General features: G+C 40.2%; 1 protein-coding gene and 1 pseudogene across 4 annotated transcripts in view; one reads left to right on the top strand and one right to left on the bottom strand.

The window, feature by feature from the left end:
* The window catches only part of XPO4 (exportin 4), a 92519-nt gene that overhangs the window by 74056 nt on the left and 1746 nt on the right, over window positions 1-16717 (bottom strand). For 2 of the 4 annotated variants that reach the window (XM_059891982.1, NM_001098889.2), the window contains exon 2: window positions 131-236. In XM_059891982.1, coding sequence (XP_059747965.1) covers window positions 131-236 — 106 coding nt within the window. Of the gene's footprint in view, window positions 1-130; window positions 237-16717 lie in introns of those variants that run through there. The other 2 variants (XM_059891983.1, XM_059891984.1) reach the window with 2 other exon arrangements.
* On the top strand, window positions 14099-14662 carry LOC100336753 (mitochondrial import receptor subunit TOM6 homolog pseudogene; annotated as a pseudogene).

Below are 16717 nucleotides of genomic sequence, written 5' to 3'. Positions count from 1 at the left end.
TCTTTAAAGTCACTCCAGTGGAGTGACTAATGGAAAATTTAACTGTACAAACCTGCTTATTTTTAAATGAATTCAAACATCTAAAGTTCAAGATAGAAAAATTAGGTATTTTTAAAGTAAACACACTTACCCAAAATATGCTTGCAAACTGCAAACGGTGATTTTGACTTCCTAAATGATAAGAATATATGCTCAGCATGCTGGCGCTGCTCAGTGTTAACCATGGAAGGTGGTGCCTTGAGAGTTAAACACAAACACAGAGCACACTTGTTTAATAAGGAGGCTTCAACAACAGCAATCCTTTTACCCACAACAAGAGAAAATATTTTTACTTTTGGAGACAACAGGAGGACAAATTCTTGCTTAGGAACTACAGTATTAAACATTATAATAAACACCTAAAATACATCTTCAAGAAAACAGAAGAAACTCCTGGCAAGGTTTCGATCAAGTTGCCTAACATTTTAGAAAGGTAGATACTTATTTTACATTTTTTGGTAAACTTTTTAAAAAACATAGCTAATAGTATCTTTTATTCCCAAATATACCATTCCATTTAAAGTGATGAAGTTCAAATCACTTCTAATAGGCACAGGTGAAACTGAATCCAAAGTTACTAAAACTTGATTTCTAAAAATGATCTTTTAAGATAGTCTGCTCAGGTCTTCAAGTTCCATTTTGTTCTAACAATATTTCTTTCAAAGACAGTATCTTCTGAACCAGCCTGACCTAAAACATACATTCCCATTCCACGGTTCGGTTATCTCTGACTTCACTGAGACCCATCTGAAGCTTAGAAGGAGAGACTGGCTTGTACAGCATACAGATTAAAATATCATATTCCTCAATTAGGGGAGTGGGGGAGGTGGCAAGAAAATAAACCTCTGTTGCTATAACCAATATACATCGGGGAAATCACTTCAAGTGAATTCAAAGACCTAGGAAGATGAAAAACATTTTGCCAGATACATTAAATCAATACTCAATATAAAGTCTAAAAACTATGCAACATTAGTCACTCTATTTTCAGTTAAAATAGTTTTTAAAAATCCAAGAAAAGTCAACTAACTTTGATTCTCTTGCCTAAAGGAATTCTAATTAGCTAAAGCTAGTTCAGACTACTATTCCTAATGATATAGCACCCTCTACAGCTCTCCAGGTAAAAATGAAAACATTTCCACTAAAAAACTATGGTAATTAGAGAACAAGGATTATGCTGTACAGCAAAGGGAATTACAGCCCTTATCTTGTAATAACCTACAATGGAGTATAATCTACAAAAACACTGACTATACTGTACACCTAAACCAACACTGTAAATCATCTATGTATCAGTCTTTTTAAAAGAACTGTGTTACATTCAGTTCTGTTTTGTTTTTCCCCCTAATTTTGGCTGCACCAGGTTTCAATTGCAGCACTCAGGATGTTCAGTTACAGCAGGTGAACTCTTAGTTGCAGCACGCAGGATCTTAGTTTCAACCAGGGATCAAACTCGCATCCCCTAAATTGGAACCACAGAGTCTTAGCCACTGAACCATCAGGGAAGTCCCCTTGAATATTTTTAAAAGCTTTATTAATAAAATATTGTGAACAGCTAACTATGCTAAACATAAATTTTTTTCATTTGCAAATTCTTCATTCCACCATTTTCCCTAATTCAAGGAGTTCACTGTGCTTTCACAAGACCCTTCATCTGCTGACTATGACCCGAATACACAGCATGCTGAACACTACCACCACCTGCTCTACTGTTTACGAATACAAGTTCTACAAACAAAACAGCTCCCAAAGTTAATGATCCCGGGACAGCCTAATATCATACACTTAACAAGATACAAGTCTGAATACAATTTTAATATAACGTAAAAAATGAATTCCATTTTTAAGTTCAAATGATGAAGTATAAACTAAAAGCTTGTATTAACCACCTGGTTGAACATTATCACACAAACAATAAAATCATCAAGTCAATATGTTAAGGTACAAGATGGTATTCACTTTAATTTCTCAAAACTAAACTTTCAAATTCTTTCTCCTTGAAAATGAGTTTTTAACGGTTTCCAAATAACAAGTTATTATAAAGTCGTGAGAAACTGCTTTGTCTTAAAAAAAAAAAAAAAATCCCCAGTGCCGGAAGATTCAATAGGCTGGGAGTCAAAACCAAACACACGCATCTCCCCAAGACCCCCAGGCAGCTCTGACCTAGAACGCCCTCCTCTTCAGAAGGTCACCCTTCACAGCTGCTTCAGTCCCGTCCCTCTTTACCAGCCTCTCCTGACCTTCCCCTAGATGGAGCACAAGAGACGTCTCTACCCGACCTGGCACCACCAACACGTGTGAGCCCCCAGTACCCACACGTGGGAAGCCTCCATCACCCGACTCATCACAAGGTACTGCAGGTATTCGCTGCCCTCTTTCCTTTCTCTACTGTTTCTGTGACACCAGAGCCCTCCTTTCACTCATCTCTAAATTCCGAGAGCCAAGCCCATGCACAAGGGAGAGGTGGGAACAGCACTGACACTTTCTGAGTGTGGAGCAGGCAGCACAGTTTCACTAGACAGGTAGACAGGGATATAGTCTTTCTGCTTACAACAGGTCAACTCTCTTAAAAATCCCTTACAGCCATCAGAAAGACCTGGTTTCTAATTATTTATCTGTGCAGCACAGCAGTTGGGAAGCCTTGGGCAAGGACCCCTCTCTGGTCCCCCCATCTAATGATGCTAAGGAATACACCTTATAATTGCTAAGAGAACTGTGGTTAAAAACATGCTTATGGATCTCCCAAAATCAACCTACAGTAATTAAACCTTTTTGAGACTTAAACTGGAATTGTATTATCTCAGAATATGACAAGGTGACCCAGACACATCGAAGAAAAGACAAACAGTCAAAATAATTTGGAAAAGGGGAGCTTTAGAGACTTATGCTAAATGAAATAAGTCAGACAGAGAAAAGCAAATACGTTATGGTCTCACTTAAATGTGGAACAAAAAACAAGAACAAAATGCAAAACCCTAAGCATAAGATACAGAAAACAGAAATTGGTGGCTATCAGAAGCAGAAGCGGGGAGTGGTCAAAATGAATGAAAGTGGTTAAAAGGTACAAACTTTCAGTTCCAAAACAACTAAGCCCTGGGGGTGTAAAGCACTGCCTGGAGACTCCAACAACCATTCTGTTGGCTGTTTAGTCACTAAGCCAGTGTGACTCTGTAATTCTAAAGTCTGCAGCCGCCAGGCTCCTATTCCATGGGATTTCTCAAACAGGAATACTGGAGTGGATTGCCATTTCCTTCTCCAAGGGATCTTCCCGACCCAGGGATCATGCCCAGGTCTCCTGCATTAGTAGGAGATTCTTTACCGCTGAGCCACCTGGGAAGCCCACAATTAATTATACTGAACTGCTTATCTGAATATTGCTGAGAGAACAGATCTTAAAAGTTCTCATCACACACACACACACACACACACACACAAATTATAAAAATATTTGGCGATGGATGTCAACCAGACTTATTATGGTGGTCATTTATCAATATATACAAATCATTATGTCATACATTTGAAACTAATATAACTTGGGTGGGGTTTTTTTGGCTATTTTTTGTTTGTTTTGTCTTTGGCCTCGTGACATGCAGGATCTTAGTTCCTGACCAGGGATCAAACCCTCACCCGATGCACTAGAAGCACAGAGTCTTAACCACTGGACTGCCAGGGAAATCCCTGAAACTAACATAGTGTTAAATGTCAATTACACCTCAGACAAAAAGTAAATCACACTTGAGGCTCAAAAAAATAGCCATTTAAAAACATGCAGAAAAAGAATGATAAGAAGGGAGTCGTATCCAACCACATATAAATACTTAAAATAATAATTTAAGTGTCAACCCTTCAGTTCAGTTCAGTTGCTCAGTCGTGTCCGACTCTTTGTGACCCCATGAATTGCAGCACGCCAGGCCTCCCTGTCCATCACCAACTCCCGGAGTTCACTCAGACTCACGTCCATCTAGTCAGTGATACCATCCAGCCATCTCATCCTCTGTCGTCCCCTTCTCCTCCTGCCCCCAATCCCTCTCAGCATCAGAGTCTTTCCAATGAGTCAACTCTTCCCAGGAGGTGGCCAAAGTATTGGAGTTTATCAGTCCTTCCAAAGAACACCCAGGACCAACTTCCTTTAGAATGGACTGGTTGGATCTCCTTGCAGTCCAAGGGACTCTCAAGAGTCTTCTCCAACACCACAGTTCAAAAGCATCAATTTTTCGGTGCTCAGCTTTCTTCAAATCCAACTCTCACATCCATACATGACCATTGGAAAAACCATGGCCTTGACTAGATGGACCTTTGTTGGCAAAGTAATGTCTCTGCTTTTGAATATGCTGTCTAGGTTGGTCATAACTTTCCTTCCAAGGAGTAAGCGTCTTTTAATTTCATGGCTGCAGTCACCATCTGCAGTGATTTTGGAGCCCCCAAAAATAAAGTCTGACACTGTTTCCACCTCCAACACTTAAGGCATAATAATAATTTAAAACACAGTAAAAGAGCAGGAAAAAACAAACAATGGAATAGAGAGAATTCCCAGAAACTCATGAGATGTAACAAATTAGTGAAGACTAAACTTTACAATAAAAGGCACTAGAACGTTGGCTATTTATAAGCAAAAATGTAAGATTAGCTCTCTACCCATTTATACACATAGTAATAAATTCTAGGTGAAAAATGAAAAGCAAAACTTTAAAAAAACTTTTAACAAGACACAGGAAAATACCAGGGTAAGGCAAGACTTTTTAAATAAATAAAAGGCACAATTTTTTAAAACAATTCAATTATATTAAAATAACTTCCTAAACATTAACCATAAGTAAAAGATGATTAGAAGACAATAACTGCACTGCATGTAATTAACAAAGGATTAATCATAAAAACCCCACAAAAGAAAGGACAACACGGAGCATGACCGGCAGCTCCTCCTCTTCAGTCCCAGAGCTCAGGCACTGTCATTGGTGCTTCCTGTTACATGCGGCCAAATCCAATCTCAGCAGAAAAATAGCCAATGGACAGACAACTCACAGAGTAGAAGGAAAACTGCTCAATAAACAAGGGGACGTACTCAATCTCAATGGGAACCTCAGAAATGCATGGTGAAACAATGAGCTGTCTCTGAATGGTTGACAGAAGTCTAGTACAAAAACAAGAGCCTAGAGAGCTCAGGGTACAGCAGACAGTTATAAACTGCTGGTAATCTAAAATGGGCCATTCACTTGAAATTCACAATTCTGTAGAGTAAGTCCATGGTCTTGAACAGCAAGGTGTGCACCAGTCCACTTCTAGGCATTTATTCCTAGAGAACCTCTCCCCTACACTGAGACATTCCTATAGGACTATTTATTAACAACAATGACATTCCCACCAATGGGGAATACATACAGTACCACCATAGAATGGTTTGTAAGAGCTATGTTTACCAAGGAGAGAAACTCTGAAAGTTATTCTGAAGAAGCAAATGATGAGACATATACAATATATCATTTATGTAAAAACAATTTTAACTCAATATACTATATTATTTACCTTTGTAGGCAAAATGTACAAACACGGAAAGGAAACAACTTTAAAATCGTGGTTATCTTTGTGGATGAAGAAGCAGGGTCTGAAGAATGGTATCTCAAGGAAATCCAAAGGGGCCTGAATCACATATGTGATTTTTTTAAGACTGTAAGCAAAATGGCTGTTAACATGTTACCCAAGGAGACAGGTACAGGGGTATGATTTATATTGTTCTATGTGCTTTCCCACTTATTTAACATGTCCTTTTTTTAAATGAGTGGGCATTCAATCCTGATAGTAATGATGACCAGATACCTTGAACAACTCTTTTGCTAAAACCAAATTAAAATAGTGAATAAAACATTTCTTTAAAATTGTAATATACTGCTGCGCTTACAGGAAATCAAGGAATCCCCAGAAGTGAGAAAGGAAGCAAAAGCAGGGATCCAAAGATGACATGACAGCATGTTCTCATGGATCCACCCTGGAGACACGTACCAACCCTGAGTGACCTCAAGCTCCATCTGGATAGCTGCCCAAGGTGTAGCAGACAGGAGAGACAGCCAGGGCCCTCCTGAGACAGGGACACACTCCACAGAAAGCTAGCATCCTCCGGACAAGGGTAAACTTTAAAAAATAAATGGGGAGGAGGAGGAAGGAAAAGAGGGAGAAGCTTGCCAGTCTGGCCCCCAGTGGTGGATGAAGGAGGGAAAATGACTCCAGACAGCTGACAACCAGAAGCAGGTCCACAGACAGGTTTCTTGTTCCATTTCAACAGGACCCACGAGGTCCAGAAACTTTTACCTAAGAAACATGAAGTAGTCCTGTGCTCAGCCATTAGAGTAACACACTGAATACCAGCTTTGGAGCTTACCATAAACACTTCCAGAGCTGATACTGGAATTCTAAACATATGAAGACACAAGCCTCCCTAAGTTTGCAGAACAGCAAATCAAAGGATCAAACTAGCAACACTCACAGATACTGGAAATGCCAGAAATGTAATATAAAATGTTTGAAATAAAAATTTAAAACGTATGAAGCAGATGTCATAAAAAATAAAAACCTTTGTACATCAAATGATATTAACGGAGATAATGGCAATTCAGAGAATGGGAGAAATTTAGAAAATTATTGAATATTACAAGTCACATATCTATAAGGGATTAATAGCCAGAATCTATAAAGAACTGTTACAACATCAGCTAAAAATAAAAAACAATTTTAAAATGGGCAAAGGAAGGGACCTCTCTGTCCGTCCAGTGGTTAACACTCCTTGCTCCTTATGCGGGTTTGATCCCTGCTTGGGGAACAAAGATCTTGCACTCCACACAGCATGGCCAAAAAAGGGAGGGGAGGGGGGGCAAAAAAACTTGAATACATGTTTCTCCAAAGAAGATAATACACAAATGGCCAAAAGGCACTTGATAAAGTCTCAAGATCACTAATCTGGGAAACATGTCAACATTGCAATGATATAGCACTTCATGAAACACAACAAAGCAAAAATTAAAAAAAAACAGAAAATGTTGGCAAGGATGTAAAGAAACTGGAGCCCTTGTCCACTGCTGGAGCGAATGTAAAATTGTGCCAGGTTAAAACAATACAGAGCCACCATGGAAGACAGCAGCAGTTTCTCAAAAAATTACATACACTATACAAGACAGCATTCCACCTCCAGGTATACATTCAAAAGAACTGAAAGCATGACTCAGAAAGATTGTATACCAATGTTTCATAGCAGCACTATTCAAAATGGCCAAAAGGGAGAAACAACCAAGTGTCCACTGACGGACGAATGGATAAATAATATATCCACAGGATGGGATATACTCAGTTTTATAAAAGAATGAAATTCTGGCACATAACGTGGATGAATCTCAAAAACCTTATGCTAAGTGAAATAAGACAGCCACAAAAAGACAAATATTTTATCATTCCACACATATGAAGTACCTAAAATAGTTGAATTCATGGAGAAAGAAAGTAGAATAGTGGGTACCAGGAGCTGGGGGACGGGGAGAATGTGGAGTTACTGTTTATAGTGGAACCAGTTTCACTTTGGGAAGATGAAAAATTCTGGACATACTGATGATGGTTGCACAACAATGTGAAAGTACTCAAAATGGAAAAATTTATGTTATATTTTACCATATTTTTTTAAAAAATACAAGAAGGAAGATAACACAACAGAGCCTTCCCAGGTGGTGCTAATGGTAAAGAACTCGCCTGCCAATGCAGAAGACTGAGACACAGGTTTGATCCCTGGGTCGGGAAGATCCCCTGGAGAAGGACATGGAAACCCACTCCAGTATTCTTGCCTGGAGAATCCCATGGACAGGGGAGCCTGGCGGGCTACTGTCCATGGGGTCACAGAGTCAGACACAACTGAAGCTACTTAGCATGAACATGCACAAGACAACAGGACTCTGAGGAGCAGTAAGAAAAACTTGAATATTCATAGACATAGACCTTGTGTGGATGGTAGTTACAAGGGTATATACACAACTGCCTGAACTCCTCAAAATGGACACCCAAGATTTGTGAATTTTACTGTAAGTTAATACACCACAAACAAAATGTTTTAAAAACTCAATGGGCAAAATAAAAGGTAGACTAGATACATTGAGAAGAAAATGAACACAGATATGAAAATTTATTTAGAATGAAGAAAGACACAAATATTAAGAGTCTTAGAGGACAAAATGAAGGTCAGTTCTCTGCCCTCCTGGGAGCCCCAGGAGCTGGCCCACAGGCACCAAGCCCGCAGCCTCCTCGCCCCTTCCTGGCCCCAGTGCCTCCTCTCCCCACCAAAGCCACAGCCCCCACAGGCCTTCCTGCCCTGGACATATTGCGGGAGAAGGACAACATTATCGTTTTTTTTTTTTTAAAAAAGGCAGAAACATATTTAACAAATTAAGATCAATGACTAAATTTTTAGCAAAGTAGGAATGGATGGAGATTTCCTTAACCTGATAGAAAGATCTTAAAAAAAAAAAAAAAAAACTACAGCAAACATCAACTAATGTTGAAACAAAAAAGCTATTCCCTTTGAACTGTCAGTAAACCATCAAGGTCCACTGGACTCAATTTTGGAGATTTCTTTTTAAAGCAGTTTTAAATTTGCAAGGCTTGATATTTCATGATTTTTACTTAGAGGTCTTCCAAAGAATAAAGGCAAATTCTATTTTTAAAAAACAAAATAAAACTCACTGTAATTTGAAGTCATTTATGTATCCACTGGACTCTTTTCTAAGATACAGAAGATGATCTTGGTGATCATATTTTTTCTATATCTTGAAAAATTTTGTTATTTCATCATTCTAAAGATTATTTCATCAGAACTCATCAATTATTTCAAATTATGCTAAGAAACTAAAATAATAACAAAATTTTTTTAAAAAGTGATTTTAAAGCCTCCTAGAAAAATAATACAATAGTAAAATAAAAATAAATCAGCACCATTACATTATCCTCAATTTTTTTTACTACATTGCTCAGAGTATAATATGATCTTTCTAGAAGGTCAAAATGAAACCTGCGAACACCATCTTTAAGCTTCATTGAATAGTGTTGAGAATAAAGAATTTTTCATTTTCTAACCATAATGACAAAGAGAAAAAAATTGATAAGGAAAGGCATTTCACAACTGAAATATAAATCAGAAGATGAATGCAAAAAGACATACAGCAGCATACTAAGCCCACACTGTCTGAAACAGCAGTGACTGGCCACATTTGCTGAAATTAAATGAAACTTCAAGAGGAAGGGGACATACATATACCTCTGATCCATGATGATGTAGGGCAGAAATTTTAAAACAATTATCCTCTAGTTAAAAATAATTTTAAAAATAGATGAAACAGAAAATTCAGTTCCCTGGCTGCACTAGCCACATTTCAAGTGCTTAACTTAACACCCCATGTGGCTGGTGGCTACCACACTGGACCACACAGAACATTCCTATCACAGCAGAGAGTTCTAAGGAACAACTCCACTAATGATGATAAAACTGATCATATAAGTGTAATCTCAGCCCTTGTCTTGAGATGGTGATACTCAAAATCAGTTGTTCTCAGCTAGGGCCACTGTGTGCCCCAAGGGGCGGCTAGCAATGTCTGGAGACACTTCTGGTTGCCACAACTGGGAGGAGGTGCTGCTGGCAACAAGTGTAGAAAAGGCAGGGATGCTGCTACAGGTCCTACAGTGCACAGCCCAGCCCGAAACACCAGGAGGGACAGGCTGAAAAACCCTGCCCCAGGTGGATTTTCTCAGACTCAAGAACCAATGAGCGAACATACCTCCAAGGACGAAAAGGCAATTCAGAATCCTCATCCATTACACAGAACTACTTCATTACACAATATTCTGTCACAAGAACCTGAACCAACATGTTTTGCTAAAAGGATATGTGACAGTGTCTTCTCTCCTATGATGTCTGTGTAAGAAAATCTGCTTGATACAGTTCATAAAATGATTCTACAGCAAGAAAAAGAATCAGAATAATAATCTAAAACAAATTAAAGATGGCTTCCCAGGTGGCTCAGTGGTAAAGAATCCACCTGCCAATACAGGAGACATGGGTTCAATTCCTGGGTGGGGAAGATCCCCTGGAGGAGGAAATGGCAGCCCACTCCAGTACTCTTGCCTGGGAAACACCATGGACAGAGGAGCCTGGCAGGGGTCACAAAAGAGCAGAAGTATTTACAGAGCAGAAGATGAAACCAAAGAGATACAGTCACACTTTACACCGGAGCTGCCCAAAATGGTAGCCACTGCCCCCATACAACTGTTTTAAAGTAAAAAACTCGGAGAAGGCAATGGCACCCCACTCTGGTACTTTTGCCTGGAGAATCCCATGGACTGAGGAGCCTGGTAGGACCCCTGCAGTCCATGGGGTCGCTAGAGTCACGATTGAGCGACTTCACTTTCACTTTTCACTTTCATGCACTGGAGAAGGAAATGGCAACCCACTCCAGTGTTCTTGCCTGGAGAATCCCAGGGACAGGGAAGCCTGGTGGGCTGCCGTTATGGGGTCGCACAGAGTCGGACACGACTGAAGCGACTTAGCAGCAGCAGCAGCCAACTTCCCAAGAAGGTATTTTTTAGCTTAACGGTAATTTTCATTTTATTTTTAGATAATCAAATGCATAGCTAAGTTATGTTACCTTTACGAGTTTAAGGTAAACTCTTTTAAAGAAAGAGTTGAACTCTTTCCTAATTGAAAGAGTTGAACTCTTTCCTAATTGAAAGAGTTGAACTCTTTCCTAACTCTAACCTAATACGTTAGAGTTGAATCTTTGATAACTTTGTCTTTATCATAGACTCTGTACATATGTTAAAATTAACTCTTTATCAGATGTGTGTGTCACCGGCTGAATGACAGATGAAACATACTTATGGTCATGAATGATATGCTTTGTAAAAAAGGTTTCAAGCTATTAGGAAGCATATTGTGTATTTTAAAATCTTGTGTAATATTCTGTGATACTTTTATAGAACAATTCTGGCTTCAGGAACGTCTAGAAGCACTATTTCTTGAAATAAAAGGAGTTTAAACTTAAAAATAATAATAATAAAGTAAAAAACTCAGTTCCTCCTTTGCACCAGTCATCTTTCAAGGGCTCAACAACCACCTGTGGTTACTGGCTACCTCACTGGAGAGTGCAGATATAGAGGATACTTGAAGAGAAGACACTTGAAGAAATTTGATTAATTCAGAAAATATTTACTAAGTGCTTCCTATGAGATTACCTAGAGTCACATGATTTCACACAATGTTATTTGACAGATTAATGTACAAAATAACAGCTATCACTTCTAGAGCACTTACTATGTACCAGGCACTGTATTAAACACGTTTCAAGTAAATGAAATCACTTAATCTATATATTAACTCCCTGGAAATAATATATTTTCCTATTTTGGAGATGAGGAAACAGGCACAGAGGTTAAGTGACTTGCCAAGTGTCACACATCTGGTCATGGGTGGAGCCAAGAAGAATCCAAACAGTTTGGCTCCAGAACCGCTATGTTTTCCTGCTGCTCAGTTCCTAAGAGTCATTACTTATGCTGCCTGGTCTAGCAATAGGGTGATTTTCTAGCATCTTATCTATGTCACTGTCATACTACTATTGTTTTTCAATTAGCTCTCTAATCCCTGCCACAAAGTCACAAAATATAGATAGACCAGCAGAAATGGGGTCAAAGAATTTTATATTTGGACATTTCTATATTTCATAAAATAGATATATCTTATACTTTTATACTTACATATATGGACTAAAATAAGATTTCTGTATATATATATAAGTATATATATATAAATATATATAAGTATAAATATTGTTTATATATATATAAATAAATATATATAAGTATATATATATATACTTATATACTTATATATATGGACTAAAATAAAATTTCTACTAAGATAAAAACTCAGAAATTCTTAGCTTATACAAGCTGTTCAAGCTCCCCAGCTTCCCTCAAATACACATGCACTCTCTTTTACCAAAAGAGTAATCTTGGCATTAAAAATTTTTTGGAAGAGTATTAACACATCCCTCTTCCACCCTAGCTTTGTGCAGAGTCTCATCCTCTCTTTGTAGAACAACGTCGAAAGCCTCCTAACTGGTCTTTGGACTTAACCTCTTGCTTTTCTCAGGCTGATCTTCACACTACTGTCACCCAGAGAAACCACAGAACTGGCACGGAATACTGCAGGGCGACCTTATATCACCCACCCTGCCTATCCCCCTGGGTCCATCTCCCCTCCCCACCTACTCATTCCCTTCCTTCAACAAATATTACTGAGCAAATATTAAGTGCAAACGAGGTTCCTGAGCTAATACATATTAGCATCCAGCCAGTGAGACCAACATTCGTTCATTAATCACACAAACAAATGTAAAATCCCAGGTGGTGCAGATGTATCTAAGTTCAGGACAGGTGAGTCTCACCTTTCTGGGAAGTTAAGGAGGGCATTCCTGACACCTGAAGGATCAGGTAAGAGTGAGGAAAAGTGTTTCAGGCAGAGGGAGCAGGAACAAAAGGCTCTCAGACAGGACCAAGGACGGGATGGGAGATGGAAGGATGGAGAGAGCTGCTGTGCTGATTCAGAGAAAAGCGATGGGAGACGGGTCCTCGGAAACTGGAAAGATAGAAACTTAACCAGAGTCTTACAAAGAGAAAACATAGTGAAACTTCAAACCCAGGTACTCTGTTTGGAACCCTCCCCTACAACATACTTCCATCCACAAATTACAATCAAACGTCTACTCTGTGCTAGGCAATGTGCTAGATGCTTCAGACACAAGTCAGTCAATGATAAGCAAAAACAAACAGAATCTGTGTTTCCCAGGAGCTCACAATCCAGCAGAGGAGTCAATCACATAATCCACAAGTAGCCATAAAACTGGAGGTGTCATCAATGTTACTAAAGCAAACGGTGATATGAAATGAGCATTTAGTCTAGTCCAGAGTGCTCAGACTTGTTTCTGCCAAAGTAAACAACTACACTGAGATCTGAAATGCCAAACAGCCACTAGATACAAATGGGAGAAGGCTGTTGCAAGCCAGGGGCGCACCTGCTTGGGAGGCTCAGGGAGGAGGGAGCTAATCCAATGTGATGGAGAGGTGCCGGTCTACAGAGCCCCAGGCCAGCTTCCCGAGTGTGTGACCAGGGTGGTAGCATCAGGCCCAGCTCTCTCCAAAGGGCCTTGACCTTAATGTGACACTCTGTGGTGGCCATCCTCAAATTCTTAACCATTTTATTCTTGAACCTGTATTTGAACTCCAACAGGACAATGAGAGTGCACAGGAGCAGTGAGGACAGGCACTCATGAACATGCCTCTAGGAGGCCTGGGCACCCGGCCAAGGCAGCTGGAGTGGGAGCTGGGTCCAAGTGGCAGCAGCAGAAGGGCCCCACCAGCCTGCTGGTCCTGTCCCTAAGGTACCTGACAGATGTGAAATGCTTCAGACTGAACCTAATGGCAGGAACTCTGTCAAGACTTAAATCTTTTAAGAAAAAACATTCTGCAAGAATCATCAGCTCTAAACATACTGCAACTTATACTTGTAAATAAGTACTTTCAGTCCTCTGTATCCACAGATTCAGCTACAGATCAAAAATATTTAGGACAAAATCCCAGAAAGTTCCAAAAAGCAAAACTTGAATTTGGGACTTCCCTGGCAGTTTAGTGGTTAAGACAGCATTTCCACTGCAGGGGCTGAGGGTTCAATCCTGGTGGGAGAACTAGATCCCACAGTCTACAACTAAGACATGGTGAAGCCAAATAAATATTTTTTTTTTAAGGTCTCTATTCTCCTGTTTTCTCACCATGTACAACATCATGCCTAGCACACGTGTACTGAAGACACTGTGTAGAATGAGTGAATGGCCAGAGACTGAATTCCAGAGCCAAATCATCTGTGTGACCATGGGCACACCAGTTACCATCTCTGAACCTCGGATTTTCTCATTTACAAAGTTTAAGAATAACTCTTCTCCCATCCACTTCACAGGGCTGATTTAAGAATCAAATAAAATGAAGTGTTCCTACGGAGCGCAGAGGTGCTGCTATGGCTTCCAGTGGGGCCGGGGTGACCGCTGCGGGCTCAGCAAATGAAGCTCCCAAAATTCCAGACAACGTGGGGGACTGGCTTCCGGGTGTCTACCGCTTCGCCACCGACAGGAATGACTTCCGGAGGAACCTGATTCTCAATTTGGGACTCTTTGCTGCTGGAGTTTGGCTGGCCAGAAATCTGAGTGACACTGACCTAATGGCACCTCAGCCTGGGGTCTAGCCTGTGAAGACACATGGAACCCCTGTGCTGTACTAGACCCCTTCAAAAACAGTCTCCAATCTGTGACCATCACAAGACTTGCCCTGATGGCGGCTGAAGTTTGATTCAGATGGCACCTTCCCTTCCCTTCCCTGCCTGACTTCCTTTTCTTTGCTGAGTCCACTCAGGAAACAGGCAGGCTTCAGCTAAAGTGTTGTCTTCTGTTCTGTAAAATGCTATACATAGTTCCTAAGTTTCTGCAAGGGATGATCTTTGCTCTTGTTCTGAGAATTAATCTAATGGTATTTTAACAAATAAAGCGCGTACACACACACATACACACACATACACACACACACACACACACACACACACACAGAATCAAATAAAATGGTGGACTTCCCTGGTGGTCCAGAGTTGAGAATCTGCCTGGCAATGCAGGAGACACAGGTTCAACCCCTGATCCCAGAGGATACCACATGCTGTGGAGCAACTAAGACCGTGCTCCACAACTTCTGAGCTTGTGCCCTAGGGCCCATGCTCCACAGGAGAAACCGCCAGTTCACTACAACTAGGGAGTAAGCCCACACCCAACAACGAAGTCCCACAGCAGCCAAAAAAAGAATCAAATAAAATGGAAAGAACTGTTCTACAGCACTACATTTTAGCCAATGCTTTTAAAATGTTAACCAAATTCCACAATAAAAACCATGAAAACCATTCATGAACCCCTCTCATTAAAGTTGCATTTAGATTCATTAAAATCTATTTCAGTTTTAAAACAAATTTATATTATCACTGCACACACTCATTAAGGACAATCACAATAAACTGTGGAAAATTCTGAAAGAAATGGGAATACCAGACCACCTGACTTGCCTCTCGAGAAACCTATATGCAGGTCAGGAAGCAACAGTTAGAACTGGACATGGAACAGACTGGTTCCAAATAGGAAAAGGAGTATGTCAAGGCTGTATATTGTCACCCTGCTTATTTAACTTCTATGCAGAGTACATCATGTGAAACGCTGGGCTGGCAGAAGCACAAGCTGGAATCAAGACTGCCGGGAGAAATATCAATAACCTCAGATATGCAGATGATACCATCCTTACGGCAGAAAGTGAAGAAGAACTAAAGAGCCTCTTGATGAAAGTGAAAGAGGAGAGTGAAAAAGTTGGCTTAAAGCTTAACATTCAGAAAACTAAGATCATGGCATCCGGTCCCATCACTTCATGGCAAATAGATGGGAAAACAGTGGAAACAGTGGCTGACTTTATTTTTCTGGGCTCCAAAATTACTGCAGATGGTGACTGCAGCCATGAAATTAAAAGACGCTTACTCCTTGGAAGGAAAGTTATGATCAACCTAGACAGCATATTAAAAAGCAGAGACGTTACTTTGTCAACAAAGGTCCATCTAGTCAAGGCTATGGTTTTTCCAGTAGTCATGTATGGATGTGAGAGTTGGACTATAAAGAAAGCTGAGCACCGAAGAATTGATGCTTCTGAACTGTGGTGTTGGAGAAGACTCTTGAGAGTCCCTTGGACTGCAAGGAGATCCAACCAGTCCATCCTGAAGGAGGTAAGTCCTGGGTGTTCAGGACTTATCTACTGAACACTGGAAGGACTGATGCTGAAGCTGAAACTCCAATACACTGGCCACCTGATAAGAAGAGCTGACTCATTTGAAAAGACCCTGATGCTGGGAAAGATTGAGGGCAGGAGAAGGGGACGACAGAGGATGAGATGGTTGGATGGCATCACCAACTCAATGGACATGAGTTTGGGTAGGCTCTGAGAGTTGGCATTGTACAAGGGAGGCCTGGTGTGCTGCAGTTCATGGGTCGCAGAGTCAGACGCGACTGAACTGAACAGTAAGTAACTGAAAGAGGTTTGACAATCTTCAGTTAAGTTGCTCAATTGTGTCCAACTCTTTGTGACCCCATGGACTTCAGCATGCCAGGTAACCCCAAATAATTATTTCACCTGCTTTCTATTCCCACTACCCCAAAGGCTAAAAACCACGGGTTGGTAACAGATGAACCTGCGTTGGATTTCCCACTCTCTACCACTTTCTTTGAAAATTTAGGTAAATTACTTAACATCTACATATTTCAGTCCCTTAGTCCATAAAATGAAAATGAAAGTAGTAACTACCTCACAGTTACTGATGATCAAATAAGGTAATACATGTGAAGTGGTTGGCATAGTGCCTCACACACAGTAAGCAGTGGGTAAAATGTCAATTGTCACTCTTAAGATGGACTGCAGCTTCCATCTGGGAAACCATGCAGTCTCTCTTAAGCGTCCACACTATCAAACAGTAAGTGAACTTTCCAAAAAGAAATTTTCTATTTTAATAACACTTTTTTCAATACTCTTCTCT

This window comes from Bos taurus, chromosome 12, assembly GCF_002263795.3.
Source record: "Bos taurus isolate L1 Dominette 01449 registration number 42190680 breed Hereford chromosome 12, ARS-UCD2.0, whole genome shotgun sequence".
Taxonomy (NCBI): Eukaryota; Metazoa; Chordata; class Mammalia; order Artiodactyla; family Bovidae; genus Bos; species Bos taurus.
This window is presented reverse-complemented; position numbering and strand designations above follow the sequence as displayed.